General features: G+C 40.4%; 1 protein-coding gene across 1 annotated transcript in view; it reads left to right on the forward strand.

Moving 5' to 3' along the window:
- Nucleotides 1–18,126, forward strand: part of PIGN (phosphatidylinositol glycan anchor biosynthesis class N) — a 112,522-nt gene extending 94,396 nt beyond the window's left edge. The window contains exons 25-30 of the mRNA XM_082479394.1: nt 2,235–2,290; nt 2,777–2,852; nt 4,149–4,222; nt 8,474–8,516; nt 10,248–10,300; nt 17,730–18,126. Of these exons, the coding sequence (XP_082335520.1) occupies nt 2,235–2,290; nt 2,777–2,852; nt 4,149–4,222; nt 8,474–8,516; nt 10,248–10,300; nt 17,730–17,853 (426 nt within the window). The 3' untranslated portion in view covers nt 17,854–18,126. The remainder of the gene's footprint in view (nt 1–2,234; nt 2,291–2,776; nt 2,853–4,148; nt 4,223–8,473; nt 8,517–10,247; nt 10,301–17,729) is intronic.
- Nucleotides 18,127–18,467: the final 341 nt, after the last annotated feature.

The following is an 18,467-nucleotide window of genomic DNA, read 5'->3' on the forward strand; positions in this document are numbered from 1 at the left end:
TGGCCAGGCAGATGAGATGAGAAGGACAGTTCCTGCAGACTCTTAGTGAAATGTGTTCCCAGAATCTGGCCTAGAATTTTTTATATAACACGTGGTTTCTGCTATTAGGAATGATGTGATGTTGGGAGAGAAGAGCTGTTTGTTCACTAATATAGCAGTTATTTTGCATTACTGTAACTGAAACTACAGCTGATTTTTTTTTTTCTAATACTGTACAGATTCAATAAGGCTGTAATTTTTTCTCTTCCGTCCTGGCACTGCAGTCAAGTGAGAGGTATCTGGCAGCAAGGCTGATGGGTGTGCAACTGAGAGAGAAATTATGACCCAGTCTAGAACATCTAGTTTCTAGTGCAGGTGGGTTATAGCTGGAGCTGGAGAGAGAGTTGTCTCAACACTGGCTCCTGCAAAAACAGGCTCTATAGTTTGTAGAATAACCAAATCTGAGCGGATGGATCACAGTCGCAAAGTCTATGCTGTTGGAATTTGGGACAACGCTGTTGGACACCCACAGCAGAGGAAGTGTGACAGATACCTTATTAAGAAAAGACAGTTCAGCACTATGGAAGGAGGCAAACCAATTTGCTAGCTGTTGAACATTTGTGTTTGCTTTAGAGTATACCTGAAAAGCAGCTGAGACCTTGCAGTAAATTTATCAATTTCATTTGCTGTTTTGCTATTTCAACAGAAAATAAGCTAACTTTTAGTAAAGCTGCTGCTGTCAGATGCTGAAAATTAGCCAAAACAAAAATCAAACAATCCAATTGTATTTCTTAAAGCTCCAGCGTAGTACTGCTTTAATCTAACACTTGAATGTAGCACTAATTTAATCTCGTCTTTATCTAAAACACTTGAATGTATTTTGTTCCGCTCCTGAAAATATACACAATTTCCAGGTCTCCTGTGTGGAGACCGGGTATGATGCACACCTGCTCAAAAGGTATTGTAGCTTTTTAAATTTAGATGCTGTTTAATGTTTAGAAATAGTGGTATTAGAAGAAAAACCTTATCTGCTAGAGCAGTCACGTTGCAGCTATGCCCCTGTGAGCTGTTTATCTTGTCTCAATGTTCCTATATAGGGCCCAAAATTCAGCATGCGCTGAGGAACCTTATAGTCTGATCTTCCAGAAGAAGAGTCAGGTTGCTTATGCTTAGCTCATTGATTAGACCTCTGTGCTACTGGTATTTTTTTTGTTTTATTGCAGAACTGTTGTTCTTATAAATCTTAACTGGCAGAACTGTGCTATGCTGTTAGACTGCTGCGTTACTAAACTTGAAATGATGTGATACACTGGGGAAGCATGATTTCTTTAGTTATGCTGACCTAATCCTTCCAAAATATTGCATGCAGAATCCCAACGATTCTGCTGAACAGTTGGTAGCAAATTGTTTATGCAGAGATTTAAATGATCCAGTGCGGGAGCTATAGTAGGAATGGAAGGACCAGAGGGAGCTCTGGCAACAGCAGCCATTGTCTCTGACTAACCCTCTGCCTGATGCAAAAAAGCAGTTAAAAGCCATTCTTCAACTGGAGAGACATGAGCTATAATGGGCCCCAGTGAGCTCAGGTGGTAGAAAAATGTCTTTCGTGGGCTCATACGGTAGCAAGTGTTGTACTGAGATGAAAAGGGTAGGGTTTATAAAAAGACTTCCAGCTATAGAGGTACTGCCATAGTCATCCTCCCTCAAGTAAGGAAAAACAGGGAGTCCCGTGTTGCAATGGGTAAACTCAGCATAACCTTTGGACAACAAACCTATGGGCTGGATGGTATAGGAGCCTTTAGTCTTGTTTCATAGCCAACTACCTCTTCCATAGCTAATTCCGTAATGAAGCCATCTCTTTTGGTGTGCAGTGCCCATGCGTATGTCATTACTTTCTGCAAAAGCATGTGTGTTTGAATGCACAGCTGGGATTACGGTCCAGGGATGTTCCTATCTTGCTAGGTAAGGGTGCAGAAAAAACAAGCTGCAGCTTTCTGGCAGGGGCCTCAAGACAGGCTCTAAAATCTTACCCAGGCAGTCCCCATCTTTTAAAATTGACATGGTCATATGTGAAATCTCGGGTAGAGCTAGATAATACATTGGATTTCTTAATGCAGTGTAAAGTTGTAATAGTGGGTCAGCTTCTTGGAGTTTCATGATAGGATCTTGAAAGTAAATTGGAATGAAGGGGGGAAAACGCTGGTTTTGTTTTACTGCAGCCATTTCTGTGGTGTATTTTCCTTAAATACATCTAGGTTTTCTTCATAGTGACAGCCTTTTTTGGCACTGGAAACATAGCTTCTGTTAACAGGTAAGTTTTATTCATTGATTTGAGACACAGGGTACAAAAAATTCTTCCTGCAGTTGGCATATTAACTATAAATTTGGTTAGCAAAATCAGAGCAGCAGCATTGAAGCAATAGTCAGTGGAATAACGATAACAATTTATTTCGTTTCTGCTCTCTGTAACGTGGTCCCTAAGAGCCTGAGATTGTTGGTTACAGGGTCGTCTCGATTTCCATTAGAAGTTATTGGCAGCGTGAGCAGAGAGAGCTCAGCTGCTCACCAACAGCATGGTGCCTCAAAAGACACAAGCAGAGAAAAATTGTTGAGAAAGAAAAGTGAGGTAGGCTGTCCTTGCTAATTTAGTAGTTGAGAAAGAGAAGAGAAAGTTGGAAGCCTTGTTTAAAAATGTATATCGGAACAGTGTGTTACAGGAGTAACTAAATGCTCTGTCTTTTTAATAGGAAATGCCATTTCAAGGATATATTTTAATGTCTTTTTCATGTTTCTCTAGTTTTGATCCTGCTTCTGTCTATTGTTTCTTGACTGTGTTCAGTCCCTTCATGATGGGAAGCTTGCTTGTGCTAAAGGTTAGTAATCTTACCTGAGTGAAATTTTCTCAAGGAACTGTTTAATAAACAGCATATCACATACAGGGTTGTTATTTGCAATTTACAAAAATATACATATGTATTTGAGCTTCATTAGCCTTCTTAACCACGTGTGAAGCTTTCAGCCTTTGTTGTGTTTCTAGAGATAGATCCTTGTGTTTCCCAAAAGAGAGAAGCTAAGGTGCCTGGAAGTATAATTTAACTGCAATAAGTGGGTTTATTGTATTAAAATGGAAATTTTAAATGTTGAAAAGGCTTAAATTATTTTTAAAATTAAAAGTTTTCCCTATAGTATATTATCTACAGAATCATCGAGGCTATATATGTTTTATTAGCTCTATCTACATTACATTAAGTACAGGCTTTGAATGCTCTACTGATTAGGTTGTCATTTTACAATTAATACTGTTTTTTACATTTTTAGTAGTCTGTCAAAGATTGGATTGCACTTGTTGTTTGAAGGCAAGGTGTGGGACCTCTTTTCTAATATTTGAGTAAAGGGTCTGCCAGAGGGGTAAAGAGGCAAACAGGAAGGTAGACATGGAATTTATGGGTTATCGCTAAAATAAACAGTATTTCCTGCCTCTGCCTTTCTGCTGCTTCTGTCCCAGAGAAAGCAGACTTAAGTTGCAGGTATACTGCTTGATATACTGCATGACATAAGTCAATAGTGCAAACCTTGTGGATGCAAGAGAACAGGTTATAGCAATGTATTTAGACTACTAATTTAAGGATTACAAGTCAACTTTGGAAAGAGCAAAAGGCAACATTTTTTGTTCTTTATTTACTGAACTGTTTACATTTACTTGACTTGGCTTTGGAGGAGCAGTGTTATCTTTGCCTTACTGAATATATTCTATATTCAGATTTTTTTGTGGTTGAGATGGGATTGTCCTATTACACTTGGAGCTCTGCAGCCTGTCACATGAGATATTGGATCTGAATAGCTCTGTCTTCTAGCCTTATTGAAGTATTTATCACTAGTTCTAAAATGGATAAATGAAGTGAGGATCATTAATGTGTTTTAATTATAGTTTTCCATATTGCCTCATGGCTTATTTCACTGCAGTTCAGCTATGACCATGGAAGGAGGTTTTTATTCATTTACTAGATGCGCTTCCTGCAAAATTAGTTTCTACCCTTTCTTGCCAATGTTTTATTTTTGTAACATATGTGTTCTGTGATAATTTCAAAAGCAAGAAAATGTTTCCACAACCTGGCAGATTGTTTTGTAAATATGGCTGTAAACCAAAACATAACTTGTGTTTTAAACAGGTTGTAATCCCATTTGTTCTGGTATCATGTGCTTTCGAAGCTGTTCAAGTCACAACACAGCTGTCTTCTAAGAGGTACAGTAAGTGCTATATTTCTGCATTAGTAAGGGTTTCAAATCTATTTTGGAATAATTCAGAATTGTCAAATCTCAATCTAAATTTAAAAAAAAAAAACAGTAGATCGCATTGTTACTTTTATTTGTTATTATGGTTTGGGATTTTGTTCGGTGATTTTTGCAAGCTCAGGAATTCTTTTCTTAGTGATAAATGAGTATAAATGGAAGTGTTGGCCCTGTCTGAAACAATCAGATATTTAATATTCTTTGTTGACAATACACAGAAGGAGCAGTTTTCCATCATAACGTAGAGAAATTAGCAGTATTTAGTCTGATTTTTGTTTTCTATTGCATCTCTGCCTGTAGTACAATATTTTTAAAATAACCCATTTATAATGTAATCAATTTACAGCTTTGTTGCACTGACCTCACCACAAATAGGATTTTTAAAAAAAGAAGGCTGCATGCCCCTTCCATTGCAGTTCATTGCTTCCCAGGTGTGTTCAGTATTCCATAGTTTTGCAGTAGGACTAGATGGCTGCCAATTCTGTCACCATCTCTAAAGACTTTTCAGAGAGAATGCGGGAGGGGTGCCCAGCCTCGCAGAGTGCTGTATCCAGGCTTGAACTACTCTCACTCTTTTCACTGTCTCAAGATTTTTAGCCCTCCCTACACCTTTTAGTGCACCCAGTGCACATTACGGAATCCTACGCTCATCATGTGGAATTACAAACGGTGCTGAGATGGAGGAGGAGGTCGCTGTCAGCCACGTGGTTTTCAGTTTGTCACCGTGGGCTGTGGATTTGACTGACAGTCTCACCTGGACAGTGGCAGGGGGACTGCGGTGACTCTGTCCTGCATATTGCTCAGCTGAGCAGAAGGAAGCTGCCCTTGCTCCATGTGGTGCCCTCTGCCTTTCTGTTTGTTTTCACCCTGTTTGTGCCCTGCCTGTTGTCTCCTTATCCAATGCCACCTGGTACAAAAGGAAGACTGAGGGAACTACACGCCGGCCACCTCTGTGCCTGGCAAGATCATGCAACGGATCCTCCTGGAAATTATGCTGAGGCACATGGAAAATGAGGAGGTGATCGGTGACAACCAACATGGCTTATCTAAAGGCAAATCGTGTCTGATAAATTTGGTGTCCTTCTATGATGGCATTACAGTGTTGGATAAAGGAAGAACAACTGACATCATCTACCTGGACTTGTGCAAAGCATTTGACACTTTCCTGCATGACATTCTTGTCTCTAAATTGGAGAGACAGATGGACCACTCGGTGCATAAGGAGTTGGCTGGATGGTCTCACTCAAAGAGTTGTGGTCAATAGCTCAACGTCCAAGTGGAGACCAGTGACAAGTGGTGTTCCTCAGCACTCAGTATCGGGACCAGTGCTGTTTAATACCTTTGTCGGCGACATGGACAGTGAGATTGAGTGCACCCTCAGCAAGTTTGCTGATGACACCAAGCTCTGTGGTGCGGTCGGCACACTGGAGGGAAGGGATGCCATCCAGAGGGACCTGAGCAGGCTTGAGAAGTGGGTTTGTGCGAACTTCATGAGATTCAACAAGGCCAGGTGTGGGGTCCTGCTCATGGGTCAGGGCAATCCCAAGCACAAATACAGGCTGGGTGGAGAATGGACTGACAGCAGCCCTGCCAAGAAGGACTTAGGGGTGTTCGTGGATGAGAAGCTCAACATGCACCAGCAATGTGTGCTTACACCCCAGAAAGCCAACCGTATCCTGAGCTGCATCAAAGGAAGCGTGGCCAGCAGGTTGAAGGAGGTGATTCTCCCCCCTCTACTCCACTCTGGTGAGACCCCACCTGGAATACGGCATCCAGCTTTGGAGCCCCCAACATAAGGAGGATGTGGACCTGTTGGAGCAGGTTCAGAGGAGGGCCACGAGGATGATCGGAGAGTTACAGCACCTCTCCTATGAGGACAGACTGAGAGAGTTGGGGTTGTTCAGCCTGGAGAAGAGAAGGCTCTGGGGAGACCTTATAGCGGCCTTCCAGTACTTAAAGGGGGCCGCCTACAGAAAAGATGGGGAGGGTGTCTTTATCAGGGTGTGTAGGGAGAGGATGAGTGGCAATGGTTTTAAACTGAGAGAGGGTAGATTTAGATTAGACATTAGGAAGAAATTCTCTACTGTGAGGGTGGTGAGACGCTGGAAGAGGTTGCCCAGAGAAGCTGTGGATGCCCCATCCCTGGAGGTGTTCAAGGCCAGGTTGAATGGGGCTTTGAGTAACCTGGTCTAGTGGGAGGTGTCCCTGCCCACGGCAAGGCGGAGTTGGAACTGGATGATCTTTAAGGTCCCTTCCAACCTAAACCATTCTATGGTAACAACAAGGGATATGGCAGCCTGAAATCTGACTTCTTGTTGGAGAGGAAACACAAGGCTGACCATCCCTTTTACCTTGTCTGCCTTAGCCATGTGTGCAGTGTACTTGGGCTGTCCCTGCACCCCCAAGGAAGGATATTTGTCCTCATTAAGGCTTATACAGAAGCAGAGCTGCGTTGAGAAATCGAGATTGCTCAGAAGACTAGCTAGTGATGTACATTTCTTGGGCTCAGGCATCATAAAGGTCAGCATTTCCTAACTTGTGAATGCTTGCCTTGGCAGCACCAGTGATATTGCAGGCTTTTATGGAATGTGCATCTGAGTGTGTGAGAGGGGAAACGATATCAACTTCTTAAACCAAGTGACATGAGTACGTCTGTGCTCCTTTATGAGGCTGCGGTTGTAACTCTGGCTGGTATTTGTGTCAGCTTCATTTAGCTGTGCTCAGGTAACAACAGCAGTGATACTGCCACACTGTCAGCCTGGGAACAAGGCAGAAACCACAAGATGTGCCCAGGATCCCTGGAGAGGTGGTGCTCTGATTGTCAGCGCATCCTGAAGTCTGTGCTGCACTCTTTACTGCTCTTGCTGCCCCTGCTAGATAAGTTAAGCCATCACAGGGGACAATCTTGTCTTCGTAGTATATAAACATGCCCTGAAATTAGTGATGTCCTTCTGTTGTGAAAGGCTTCCTGCAGTTCAGAAGGGCAAAAAGTAGATTTTTGTGATTTGGACAAACTGCTCCTAAACTCCCTTTTTACAGATTAAAGATTTAATTTTTTTTGCTGTTTGTGGGGAATGTTTTGTCAGAGTATTTTCTTGGAACTTGCCTATGAAAACAGCCCTCTAGTTCAGTGCCTCCTAGGCACTACGAGATTGCAACACCCTATCTGAGCCATAGGTAAGGGGAGAGAAGCCTCTCGGTGCATCTGAGATACAGTTGGTTTGTTGCATCCTTATTTACTAATGAAGCATAGCTGACATGGGCGGTATCAGAAACTTCCTCATCGGGAGGCAGTGGTATGGATATCCCCCCAGTACACGCGTGTGCAATGCTGCAGCATTTCGCAAAAAAGCTTTGTGAATTTATGATGGTAGTACTGATAAATTAACTATATTCTAGTTAAAGACTTCTCTGTTAATGGGTCGGCTGTTTGCAACATTGCTTTAGTGTCATTAACTTAGAAACTAGTTTTAACCAGTTATAGCAATTGCTTTCATGTAATTCAGGATTTACATAGTTTAATGAAAAGAAGATTAGGTTAATGGGGGAAAAAATAGCTCTGCATGCTCCTTTCTGGTTCCTTTTACTGGCTGCAGCCTACTTTCCATAAGTAACCTGCTGCCTGACAGAGAGGCCTGTGGGTTTGGGAGCATGACACCAAAATACTGGGTGTTCCCAGAGTATCTTACATGCACCCAGAGATCTGGAAAGGGGGCGAGCACCTCCTTTAGCAGCCTCCTACTCAGCAGGGCAGTTGTCAGAAAAGGACTGATCAGCTCAGGTATCTGCCTGCCTTTGCCAAACAGCTTTGCTCACTTTTGAGTCCAACTTGAAACATCTAAATCAGCTTTATTTGGCCTAAGCAGCACATGAGCTCCCTGTATCAGGAATGGGCAGGCGCTGTTCGTAAGATGCTCTTGTTCTTCATTAAATGACTCGTGTTTGGTTTCTCTGTTGCAAAATTGAAACTCTGTTAATGTGAAATGGCTTTTTCAAGCAGGGTGGGATTACCAATGCCAGATGTTCTAGCCATATATTTTAACTGTTCTCTAATAAATTGAAATGTATCTGAGTGATCGAAAGACAAGTGCAAGAAATCACGTCTTATTTTAATTTCTTTATGGTGGTTTTAATAAGCTTTGTAACATCAGTGGCCATGAATAAAGGCTGATGGTCTGGTTCTTTTTTTTTTTTTTCTTTGCAGCCTTTTCCTCATTGTTCTTGTGATTTCAGACATTATGGCTTTGGTAAGTTGTTGTTGCACATTCTGTTCAAATAAGATCAAGATGCAGGGGGCTCTCCTAACTCTGTCTAGAGAGATCTGAATTTGTTTTAGACTTCAAAGTTTTTGTAACTAGGGCAGTGAATTGGATTGAAATCCTGGCATAATTTAGAGATAACTCCTCCAGTCACCGGTCTTTCAATTTCATGTAATTAATGCTTCTGAAGAAGCAATATTCTCATAATAATAAGAGACAGAAATGAAATAATAAGTTATCATTCTGAGTTTTTCATGTGCTTTCCAGTCAAATTCTTAGCAAGAATTTAAATAAGAATATCGGTTTTAGTTGTGTGCAGGGTTATGTTAATTTTTTTCAGGAATTTTGAACCTTTTACTCACCCCACCTTCCCTTGAAAAAGAGAGGAAAAGGAGAAATGCGTTACCCACCAGCTCTGTTAGAGTTGTCAGAATCTAGGAGATCAGCAACACCCAAAAAAACACTTTGTGTCTGTTGTAATAAGCTGTTAGGCAATGCTGTCTTCAGAAAGCTTGCCTGCCCAAACCAAGCTAGCTAAAACAACACAAATCTGAACAGTACCCCAACATAATTTTTACACATTAGAAGTATGTTTTTGTTGCCCCCTTCAACTGTCTTTATCCCAGCAAGCAGTGTCACTGGGTATCATAAGGTAAACAGAAACCTTTCCAAAGCAGCAGGTAGAACTGGTGTTCTCACTCTGTACATGCTGTTTTGGTTTCATCCCTTTGGAGTAAGCATTCCTGATGTGATTTCCTTGTACAGTGTGATCTGTGGATCTCACCTGATAAGAAAAACAGCGAGTGAAAAACCAATTAATGACTAATTTTTCTGTAGAGTGAGAAATGGAGAAGGTATAGTTTTGTGTAGTTTCAAATAAATCTGTATGACTAATCTGATTTTTTTATAACTTCCACAGGAAAAGGATTAAGATATCAGTAAACCACATTCATAGCATTTCACTAATAAAATCAGTCTAGCTATACCAAAAGAAGAGTTCACGCATGTACTGGTGTGTAGCAAGCCCCGGTATATCCAGGTCTTCTATCTCACGTATTCTCCTATTCTGGTTTAACTATTTTAAAACAATTAACAGATATGTACTTGGTGTACAAAACAAAATATTACCAAAGAGGTTTGATATGTAGGTGCTGTGCGTATATCAAGAAATTAGAAAGTTGTCAAGAAAAAAAAAATGAGAGAACTGGTTTGTGGTCTTGAATGCATGTGGCCAGCAGCTAGAATTTGGGAGATTCACTAATTGGCAAGTGCTGTCTTCTCCCAACATTATTCCCATTTTACAGGTGGGGAAATACCAGAGCTGCTCAAAGAAATTTGTGGCGGAATTCCACGAAAACAATGCACAGCCTTCTCTTTAAAACTAGGTGTTATTTGGGATCCCATTATTTCAAACAGTAAGGTGGCTTGGCTTTTCTTATTGAAGAGGTTCTCTGATGGTAATCTTCCGTTTCATGCAAGTCCAGCTTGACAGAACTTAGTCCATCTTTAGCTGCTTGTGTTTGGTACCGTGTTCAATCTGTTTCTGGCTCCTAGACTATTCTTTACTTTGGTCCAAATGAGTGTTCCTGGAAAGGTCTTGCCCTTGTTCTACTTGAAGAATTAGAAACTTGGAATAAACAGCATGAAAACATGGTTTTTAATTTTTTGTTTCAAATTGTGCAATGTTGATGTACTAATCAAAGTTGTTTTATTTCCTAGCATTTTTTCTTTTTGGTTAAAGATTATGGAAGCTGGCTGGATATTGGAACAAGGTACAGTATTTTTTTGCCTCCATTGCATTTTTCAAAGGCTCATAGGTTAATATTGTTGTTTATCTACTCAGAACTCTTGTAATTTTTCCCAATTACTCTGCTTAATCAAATGCTTCAGTGATGTTCCCTGTACTTAAAATGCACGTGCATGCATGTGTGCACACATGAATACATGTATATATAGCCAAAGCTAAAACTTTTGTCTTAAAATCTGTGCCAGAGAAACATGAAGTAATGAATCTAAAATGGCAAGAAATACAGTTAGTAGGATTTGTTTGATTTCTGAAGAACAGTAATTGCACAAAAAAATCAGGTTTGCATTTTAATTAGTTGTAATTGCTGTTAAAGTAGCAATTTATCAAAATGGTTAATTGTCTTGAATTGACTTAAGCCTCCATATGCAATCCCCTATGAATTAATGAACCTTGTGCAAATATCTTGGTGGCTACCAAGATCTGTGCATTTATCCTCCCCCTAGTTGGGAAAGAGTAAATCTGTAGCATTTAAACATAGAAATCACAGCTAAAATGAGAGAATTTGTTTTGCATTATGAGTCATACTAGCCTCCACAGCCTCCTACTGGGGTAGGATTTCAACTGTGCAGTCTTATTTGTGAATAGTCCAGAAAGAACGAATACAAGGAATACACATTTCAGATTTATGTTCCCTGAGCTGTCGAAATAGATAATATGCTGTAATAAGCTTAGCAGGGAATGTGTTGTTAATAATCCAGCCAATCTGGTCACTTGACACTGTTATTTAAACAGAAGTTGAATAGTGACCCATTGTTAATATTCTGTTTAGTCTACATTTACTCTGTGCTTTGCTGAGCCCTAACGTTTCCTCCAGCGCATGCATGTGTGTGCACACGTATTCTGCCTGTTTTCTCTGGAAGTTAAAATTCCTGCTTGTAGCTACCTTTTGAAGGTTATTAATGGGAGGAGATGCAGTTAGATCCAATAGTGGAAACAACGCTTTAACATCACACTTCCTTGCTGTGGTCAGTTTATGGTAAATCAGGTGGCCTCATCCTTTGGTTTGAATTCCTATGCAGATCAATAATGATATTAAAGACCTCAGAAAAGCTCTGTTCTGCTGGGCAAGAAGCTTTCCAATTGGGAGTTAGCAAGCAAAAATACAAATTGTTGCAAGCACCCAAAAACTTCCTCTCTCATATATGGCCTTCATCGCGTAGAGATTTACAATGGTGATAGATTGTTGGATCCATTTCAGCTGGAAGTTTGCCTTATCCCGAAGAATTTAGGGGAGCCCATTATCCTCAACTGTAATTCTGCCTCTGCGTGTGTATATTTTGAACACTGAAGAAAGCACTGAAGAAGTCCTTTCAAAAGAGTAATTTGTGATTAATTTTTAACATGGTAATGCATAATGCTCAGGCAGGCTTAAATTTGTCATTACATCACTTTTGAGTGCTTGACTTTGCCACCTATGATGTTTTACTGTAGTCTCTTTATATATGTTTTATATGTATGTGTGTATATGCACGTAAGATAAAAATGACGAGGTTGCATAAGAAAAGAGGTGAAGCCATAGGCTCAGAGCTGAAGTGGTCGTTCTTTTACCTAGCATGAGCAATATTTTGGCACCTGAACCTTCTCCTCTGAGCAGGTTTCTAATGTGTGATCCTCAAGCTTGGCAAAAATAGCAGGCAACAGCAGAAGATTTTTTTGTTTGTTTGTTTTGTTTATTCTTGGAAGGGAAGATGAGCTTCATGGGGTTTTGGGCAATTCCCAAAACCAGTGGGAGAGAGATACTAACATGGCTCTTTCCTGTCCTCCTGTTGCAACTGCAGTGACGGCTCTGTGGCATTCCCATTGCAGTGTTGGCTGTTGTTGCTTTTACAGCAAGGTCTGAAAATATCCCATCTCAGTTGACATTTTAGGTGTTGCCAAAAATTTTCCCAAGAAGGCTGAGTCAGTTAAGGAGATGACGGTTCTTTTTTCCCCAACTGTTTGTATCTCAACAAAACCTGTGCAGGTTTTCATGGAACAAAGAATAGGAGCACCCTTAGGGACAGCTGCTCTCATCATCTTTCTTTTTTCCTGTTTTGGGGTTTTTTTTTGTGGCACTGATAGGAAGTTTGTATGTGTCTGTGCACACAATTATCAGGGTTCATTTTATATGACTAGTTACCACATCATTGAAATCATAGGTGGAAAAGTGGCAATTTAATTTCCCTATGAAGATTCATTCCTCTGAAGTCTGTCAGAGTCCAGTGGTATATATGTACTGCATTTGCAAAGCTTCTGATATATATTTCCATACTCATTCTTTTTTGTGGTGGTAGCTTTCTATGGATTTTCTAATGACCACACTTCAAAACTTTTATAAGTCCTCCCTCTTAGTAAGAACGTGCACGGTCAGTTGGAAACCCTCATTAGGCAATACTTGGGTTTTCCAGTACCAGTGTTCAGAAGTTTCATGTGTAAGAGCTGGTTTTAAATCCCTTGCTATGAAATGAAGACCTTCACTGCTTTTTTATGATGATGTTTTGTTTCCTAGTGGATCTCTCTCATTGTTTGGAAGTAGGATTTTTTTTTACTGAACTGACATATTTCCTTTTTTTTTTTTTTTTTAAATTTCACCCTGAACTCCTTGCTTTGACATCTCATTCTACCATGCCTTAACCACATTACATGTCATTTTACCGTGCCTCGTATCTGCCGTAACAATGTGATGTCTTTATTGTCCTGGTTGAATTCACCATGCCACTTTTGTACTGTCTTTGAATGTAAAGAGATTTCTACTTTTCCCATTCTTCCAGATCATTAATGAAATGCTGAGCAACAACAGATCCAACATACAGTCCTGTATTACCACATTCAGCAAATTATCAACGCACCATTGATTCCCTCCTCTCAGTAAATTATCAATTACCACAAGTATTTATGGCTTCTAAGAAAGTTTTAAAGCCCCTTTGCTTACTGGTCGTGCCAAAATCAATGTGAACTTGTTTTTCAGAGAGTGCTTTTCATTGTTTTGATATAACAGGATGATAATCTTGCAGTGAATGCAGAACTCATAGCAGTAGCTTACACAAACTTCTGAGGTCTGCTAACCTTACTCTCTACCTATATAGCTTGAGGTCACCCAAAATTGCATCATATGCCCTAGAAGAATACACCATTACATTTCATAAAAATAATAATTCGGTTTTCTTTGTATTTGTATGATGTATCAGTGTGTAGTACATGATCGTGAGGAATTTGTTCCTTCAGATTCTTTTATTTTTAATAACAGATAAATGGAATAGCTAGCTTTTTGGCTTCTCTATCACTAAAATAATTTTCCTATGGCTTAAAAGGTATGTTTATCTATATCTATAGATCTTTATAGAAAGAGAGATACAGCCTTTAAAGCCTACTTTATCTATACAGTATATGCAATAGTAGCTGTATATTCAGATAGTCAAGATAAATCCTAAAGCCTCTTTATATGACAGTATTATATAGCTCTATGCACGCACATACTGTACTACTCCCTTCCTCTTTTTATAACAGTTGCTGGAAGGTAAAGAGGAAGATACAATCATCTTAACTGTTCTTCAGTTTCAAAGTTCAGGGGACATAGATAAAGCACAGGAGACTTTTTTAGGTTTTAGGAAAACAGAATAGATTTCAGGTTTGGGATGCTGGGCCTTCTAGGTCTGACTATTAAAACAAAGGTCTTGTAACTAAGAGGAAAACAGTGTTTACCAACAATTTCTAGAACAGGAGCTAGGAGTGATGTGCTTTGTGATTTTGTGATTTGTTTTGTGTGAAACACAGGAGAGAGGGTGTGTGATCCTGGCTGGAAATGCAGGAGATTTTAAATTCAGAATCTAAATCTGGGATCTCAGTATGTACTTGGGAACAATCCCACAGTTCAAAGTAGCATGTCTTGGAGAAATAAGGTCCTTGGACTCTTCAGGAGAGTGCTCTTCCAAGTCCTGGCACGAGTTGGTTTTGTTTTATTTGTTTTATTTCTAGTTTTTTAATTGCTATGGTAACTTACTCTATCTTCCTGGCTTCCCAGCTTCTAATCAGGTCTGCCATCTTAGGAATTAGCCTGTCTTAGGAGAAAGCTACGTTTGTGAGCGAGGTTGATTTCTGCCCTCCCTCCTCCCCTCCCCGTTGCTCCCCCCTCCCCATTTTTTACTGATCTTTGATTTTTCTTGTCTTTGATTAGTACTTCTCACTGATGTACACTGTCACAAACAAAGCCAGGAGATGGTAGTACCTCATATGTTCTCCTCTTGGTTCCTTGCCACCAGAACAGGTGTCTTCCTCCCTGATAAAAAATTTTCCTAGCACCAGCTTTGCCTGTTGACCTTGATTCATACATAGGGCACTGGTCTTTCTATTGAACAGTGCTCCCTTCCCTTAGATCATCCATGATCCCCTACACCAGCTACCTTATCTCTACCATTACCTGTCCCTGCCCATCCCATCCTTTATAAGCATATTGCGCCACTGTACCCCACTATGCTATTCCCATGTACCTATGTAATGTCACTGTCTTCCACATGGATCTAACTTGCCTGGAGCCTAGAATCTTGCTCCTTTTACTTATTAGCTCAGGTTTGACTTCTGATGGAGGAAACTTGTTTTGAGAATTACCCACTTCACTGTAACTACAGATCCAGCCAAGGGTACAGTTCTGGGTTATAGCAGCAGATTTTTCCACTGCTGTTGTGGCATATACCTGTAAGAGGCTTGCTTTGTTTGTTTGTTTAATTACAGCATTATCCCAGCCTGAGAACTAATTTACTAAGCAGAGCTGTCTGCAGGCACTGCAGTACCAGTTGCTGTTAGCCCCAGAGATGCTGACTGGAATTATGTGACAAGTAGGCTGAAATTGTTTTTAATTGTGCTCTGTGGCATAATATATATTTCTTTACTCTGAACATCTGATATTTTAATAAAGGAGCATAACTATTCAGCCTTTTCCAGTATAGCAAGGGAGAAGTGTGTGCAATACTTTTCTTTTCAAAAACACAGTCCCTCTACTGATAGGCAGCTAAGCAGAGTTTGTGGAGAGTTGTTTTCCTTTGAGAAGGTCCCTCTCTATGCCCCCCAAAATCACTGATTAGCACATACATCTGGAAAAGCTCCTTTTGGTGCAGACAGGAACTCTGATGCCTCTGTAGGGACCATGCTGATGGCAGCGAGTCGCTGATCCACTGGTCACTGTCTCAGTGTGTCCGTAGGAATAAAGGTAGGGTCTTTGTTTGGCTTCTGATTTTCAGATTCCTCATTCAAGCTTTCTTTGAAAGCTAGAAGGAAAGTGGTGTTGCTACTTAGATGAAAAACTACAATTCTGGTGCCAGGTGAGAAGGAAAGTTGAGTTGTTACCAGTAATGCAAGAGATGTTAAGCCATCCAGCTATTTACCAGAGTGGCTGTTCCCTTAAGAGCCACGCAACCTTCTCTGCCTGTGGTGCTTGTGCAGTCCCCAAGGATTACATTACATTACGCCATGAAGATAACTGCAACAAAGGTTTGACTTTCAGTTGTCAACATGTCCTTTCCCATGGAGAACTGAAACCGAACCTGTTAAACACCCAGGTGGACTTCCAAGGGCAGGTCTTGAGGGAGTTGTGTTATCTTTGTTATTGTAAGTGTGCTGTGAACTACAAAGTCCAAAGCGCACTGCCCAGGTGGAAGTAGGCTTTGTGCCTGACTTCATGCTCTTGCTGTGTCTTCTTACACCTTCCCCACAGAAACAGAGCAGAAGTATGGCTCTCATAGGTGTGCTGCTTTGCTTAGCTAAAGCTGGAGAGGGAAGATGCTTATAGAAAAAGCACGTAGGAAAGATGGCTTCTGTCTGATATTTTAAACCTTGACTTGTTCACATTAGTGAATATTTTCAGTTGTGCTGTGTACAAGTGGAAGTTACAAAGATGCAGGCTGTTGGGGTGGATTATGCTTGTTGAGGTCTGAGCCCATTTATGCCAGTGGATATTTGTAATTGATTTCTTAAAACTGTGTATTTTGAGCAAGGTATTTGTGAGAAGGTTTAGTCAGACTCAACTGACACAGAAAAATCTTGTAGTCAAGTCCCTTTCAGTGTTCTCTGTCCAATTTGGTCAGACCCCAGCTCCTTTGATTGCTGGTATCTTGGCTGTAGAAGAGCTCCTGCTCATTAGTGAACTTTCTTTATTACTTTTGTTCTTTCACACTGGTTAGCAGCCCAGCTTTGTTAAAAGCTGGTGCTTCTCCACTTCATAGAGCTAAATTGCGCAAGGCTAGTGCCAGGGTTGTCACAGTCTCGGGGTCGTGAAGATTGATAGCGTCGGCATTATGAGCTTTACTGCTCTTCCGTGGCTAAACTCTCAAACTGAATGAGTCCTCTGGCAGAAATTCCAGGTCATTAAACCTGCAAGTGCTCCTTGCAGTCCTTTTTTGTGACTAAACTCAGACTTCATTGAGTCCGAAGTTACCCCACTCGTCCTAAAGAGCCATCTGCTTTGAAATAGTGGGTATGGGTGCATCAAGAATTATGGGTGCCTCTCATGTCAGAACGCCAGTATCTTCAGTAGTCCCAGGAAAAAAAACAACTGCAGTGGATGTGTGATGGACACGGGTGCAGCAGTGTTTCATCTGCAACTCCAGCCTGAAATGTCACTGGATTCGGAAAAATTCTACTTTCTTAATGGCTAGTGGTTTACATTAATAATGGCTTGATTCAGACACTGAACACAGGATGCTGAATGACCTAGGTCAAATCTCAGTCTGATACTAGTGAACATCAGGTACCAGAATTTGAGCAAGTGGAGAACACACTTTCTGCTTGTTATCCTTTTAATCATTAGTGACTTAAGGACTTCCTAGAAGCTGTATCTTGAAATTGTTCTATTAGCAACTCTTGAACTCTTGTTTAATCTCTTTGAAACTATATGTTACCACAGCAGAGAATTCCACAATTTTTAGAAATGTTGAGTGAAAAAGTGTTTTTTTTTTCTTAAAGCTGCTCATCCCTGGAGTAGTGTTTTCTCTAGAAAATTGCACTTCAGCTGACATAAATATCTGAGTTGTCTTACTACCAAGGAATGTCTACATGATGGCAAGTTCTTCCTAGATTCTGTTACCAGTTCACAGCAAACAGAAGTTTTGCAGTGGTTTCAGTTGCATACATTGCATTACCCACTTGAATAAAAAATGTAACCAGTACCTCTTATTCACTTGGTGTATGCTCAGTTGTGTTTTCTGTTGTGCCAACCATTTTATTTTGTCACAGGCTTTGGGTTTTACATGATAGTGCTGCTATAATAGTTGTCTTCTAGGAGCAGAATATATAAAATGACATACTAGGCCACTAATTAGACCTAGTTAAAAAAAATATTCAGAGGGTTGTTTATGTCATTCATATTTTTTACTCTGAAAATTTGCGTTTTTTTCTCACTTCTTTTATCTGTCTCCTCCTTGCAGCATTAGCCACTATGTGCTCGTGATGTCGTTGACCATATTTATGATGCTGATGAATGGACTGGCCCAGCTGCTAACTACAAAGAGACTTGAACTTCCCAGAAGGACTAAGCACCATTCCACATGATAAAGGGATAAATCTTCCTGCCTTGTTCCCATCCTCAGGCTTCATCTGGACCAATCTCCACCTCTGAAATGTAAATATAAGTTAATGGACTAGAGCACCAAAATCCCATCCAGGGATCAGAGTGCTCTGCTGATACAGGTTAAATGCCATCTCATGACTGAAATTTACATTTGGAGATTGCCTTTTAGACATCAACGGGACTGAAAAAGCCTCAGCTTTATTCTCCAAGTGTACATATTTCTGGAAAATAAAAACAGCAACAAAGTCCTTTTTAAAAGATATAGGCAACCATCTTTGGGTTTTTTTTTTTGTTGTTATAACTTGTCTGACAGTTGTTTGTCTCACATGCTCACTCTCATTAGGAGTCTGTAAAGTCCTAGCTTCTTTTCATGTCTCACATCAGCATCTCACAGGCTAAAGCATAAATGAAAGCAGTCTGGGCAGATCACTGGTTTGTATGTTGTCGATGTGGCAGACACATTTGAATATCTCTGAAATTGGTGACGCTTTTTGCAAGTTGTGTCAATGTGCATGTGAGAATATGTTGAGGCAGGTTAAGACTGGTACGCTGTGAGGCTGTTGCTTGTAAGACAAAAGATTTTAGCTAACCTTGG

The sequence above is a fragment of the Vanellus vanellus genome (assembly GCF_965231255.1).
Source record: "Vanellus vanellus genome assembly, chromosome: 2".
NCBI classification, from domain to species: domain Eukaryota; kingdom Metazoa; phylum Chordata; class Aves; order Charadriiformes; family Charadriidae; genus Vanellus; species Vanellus vanellus.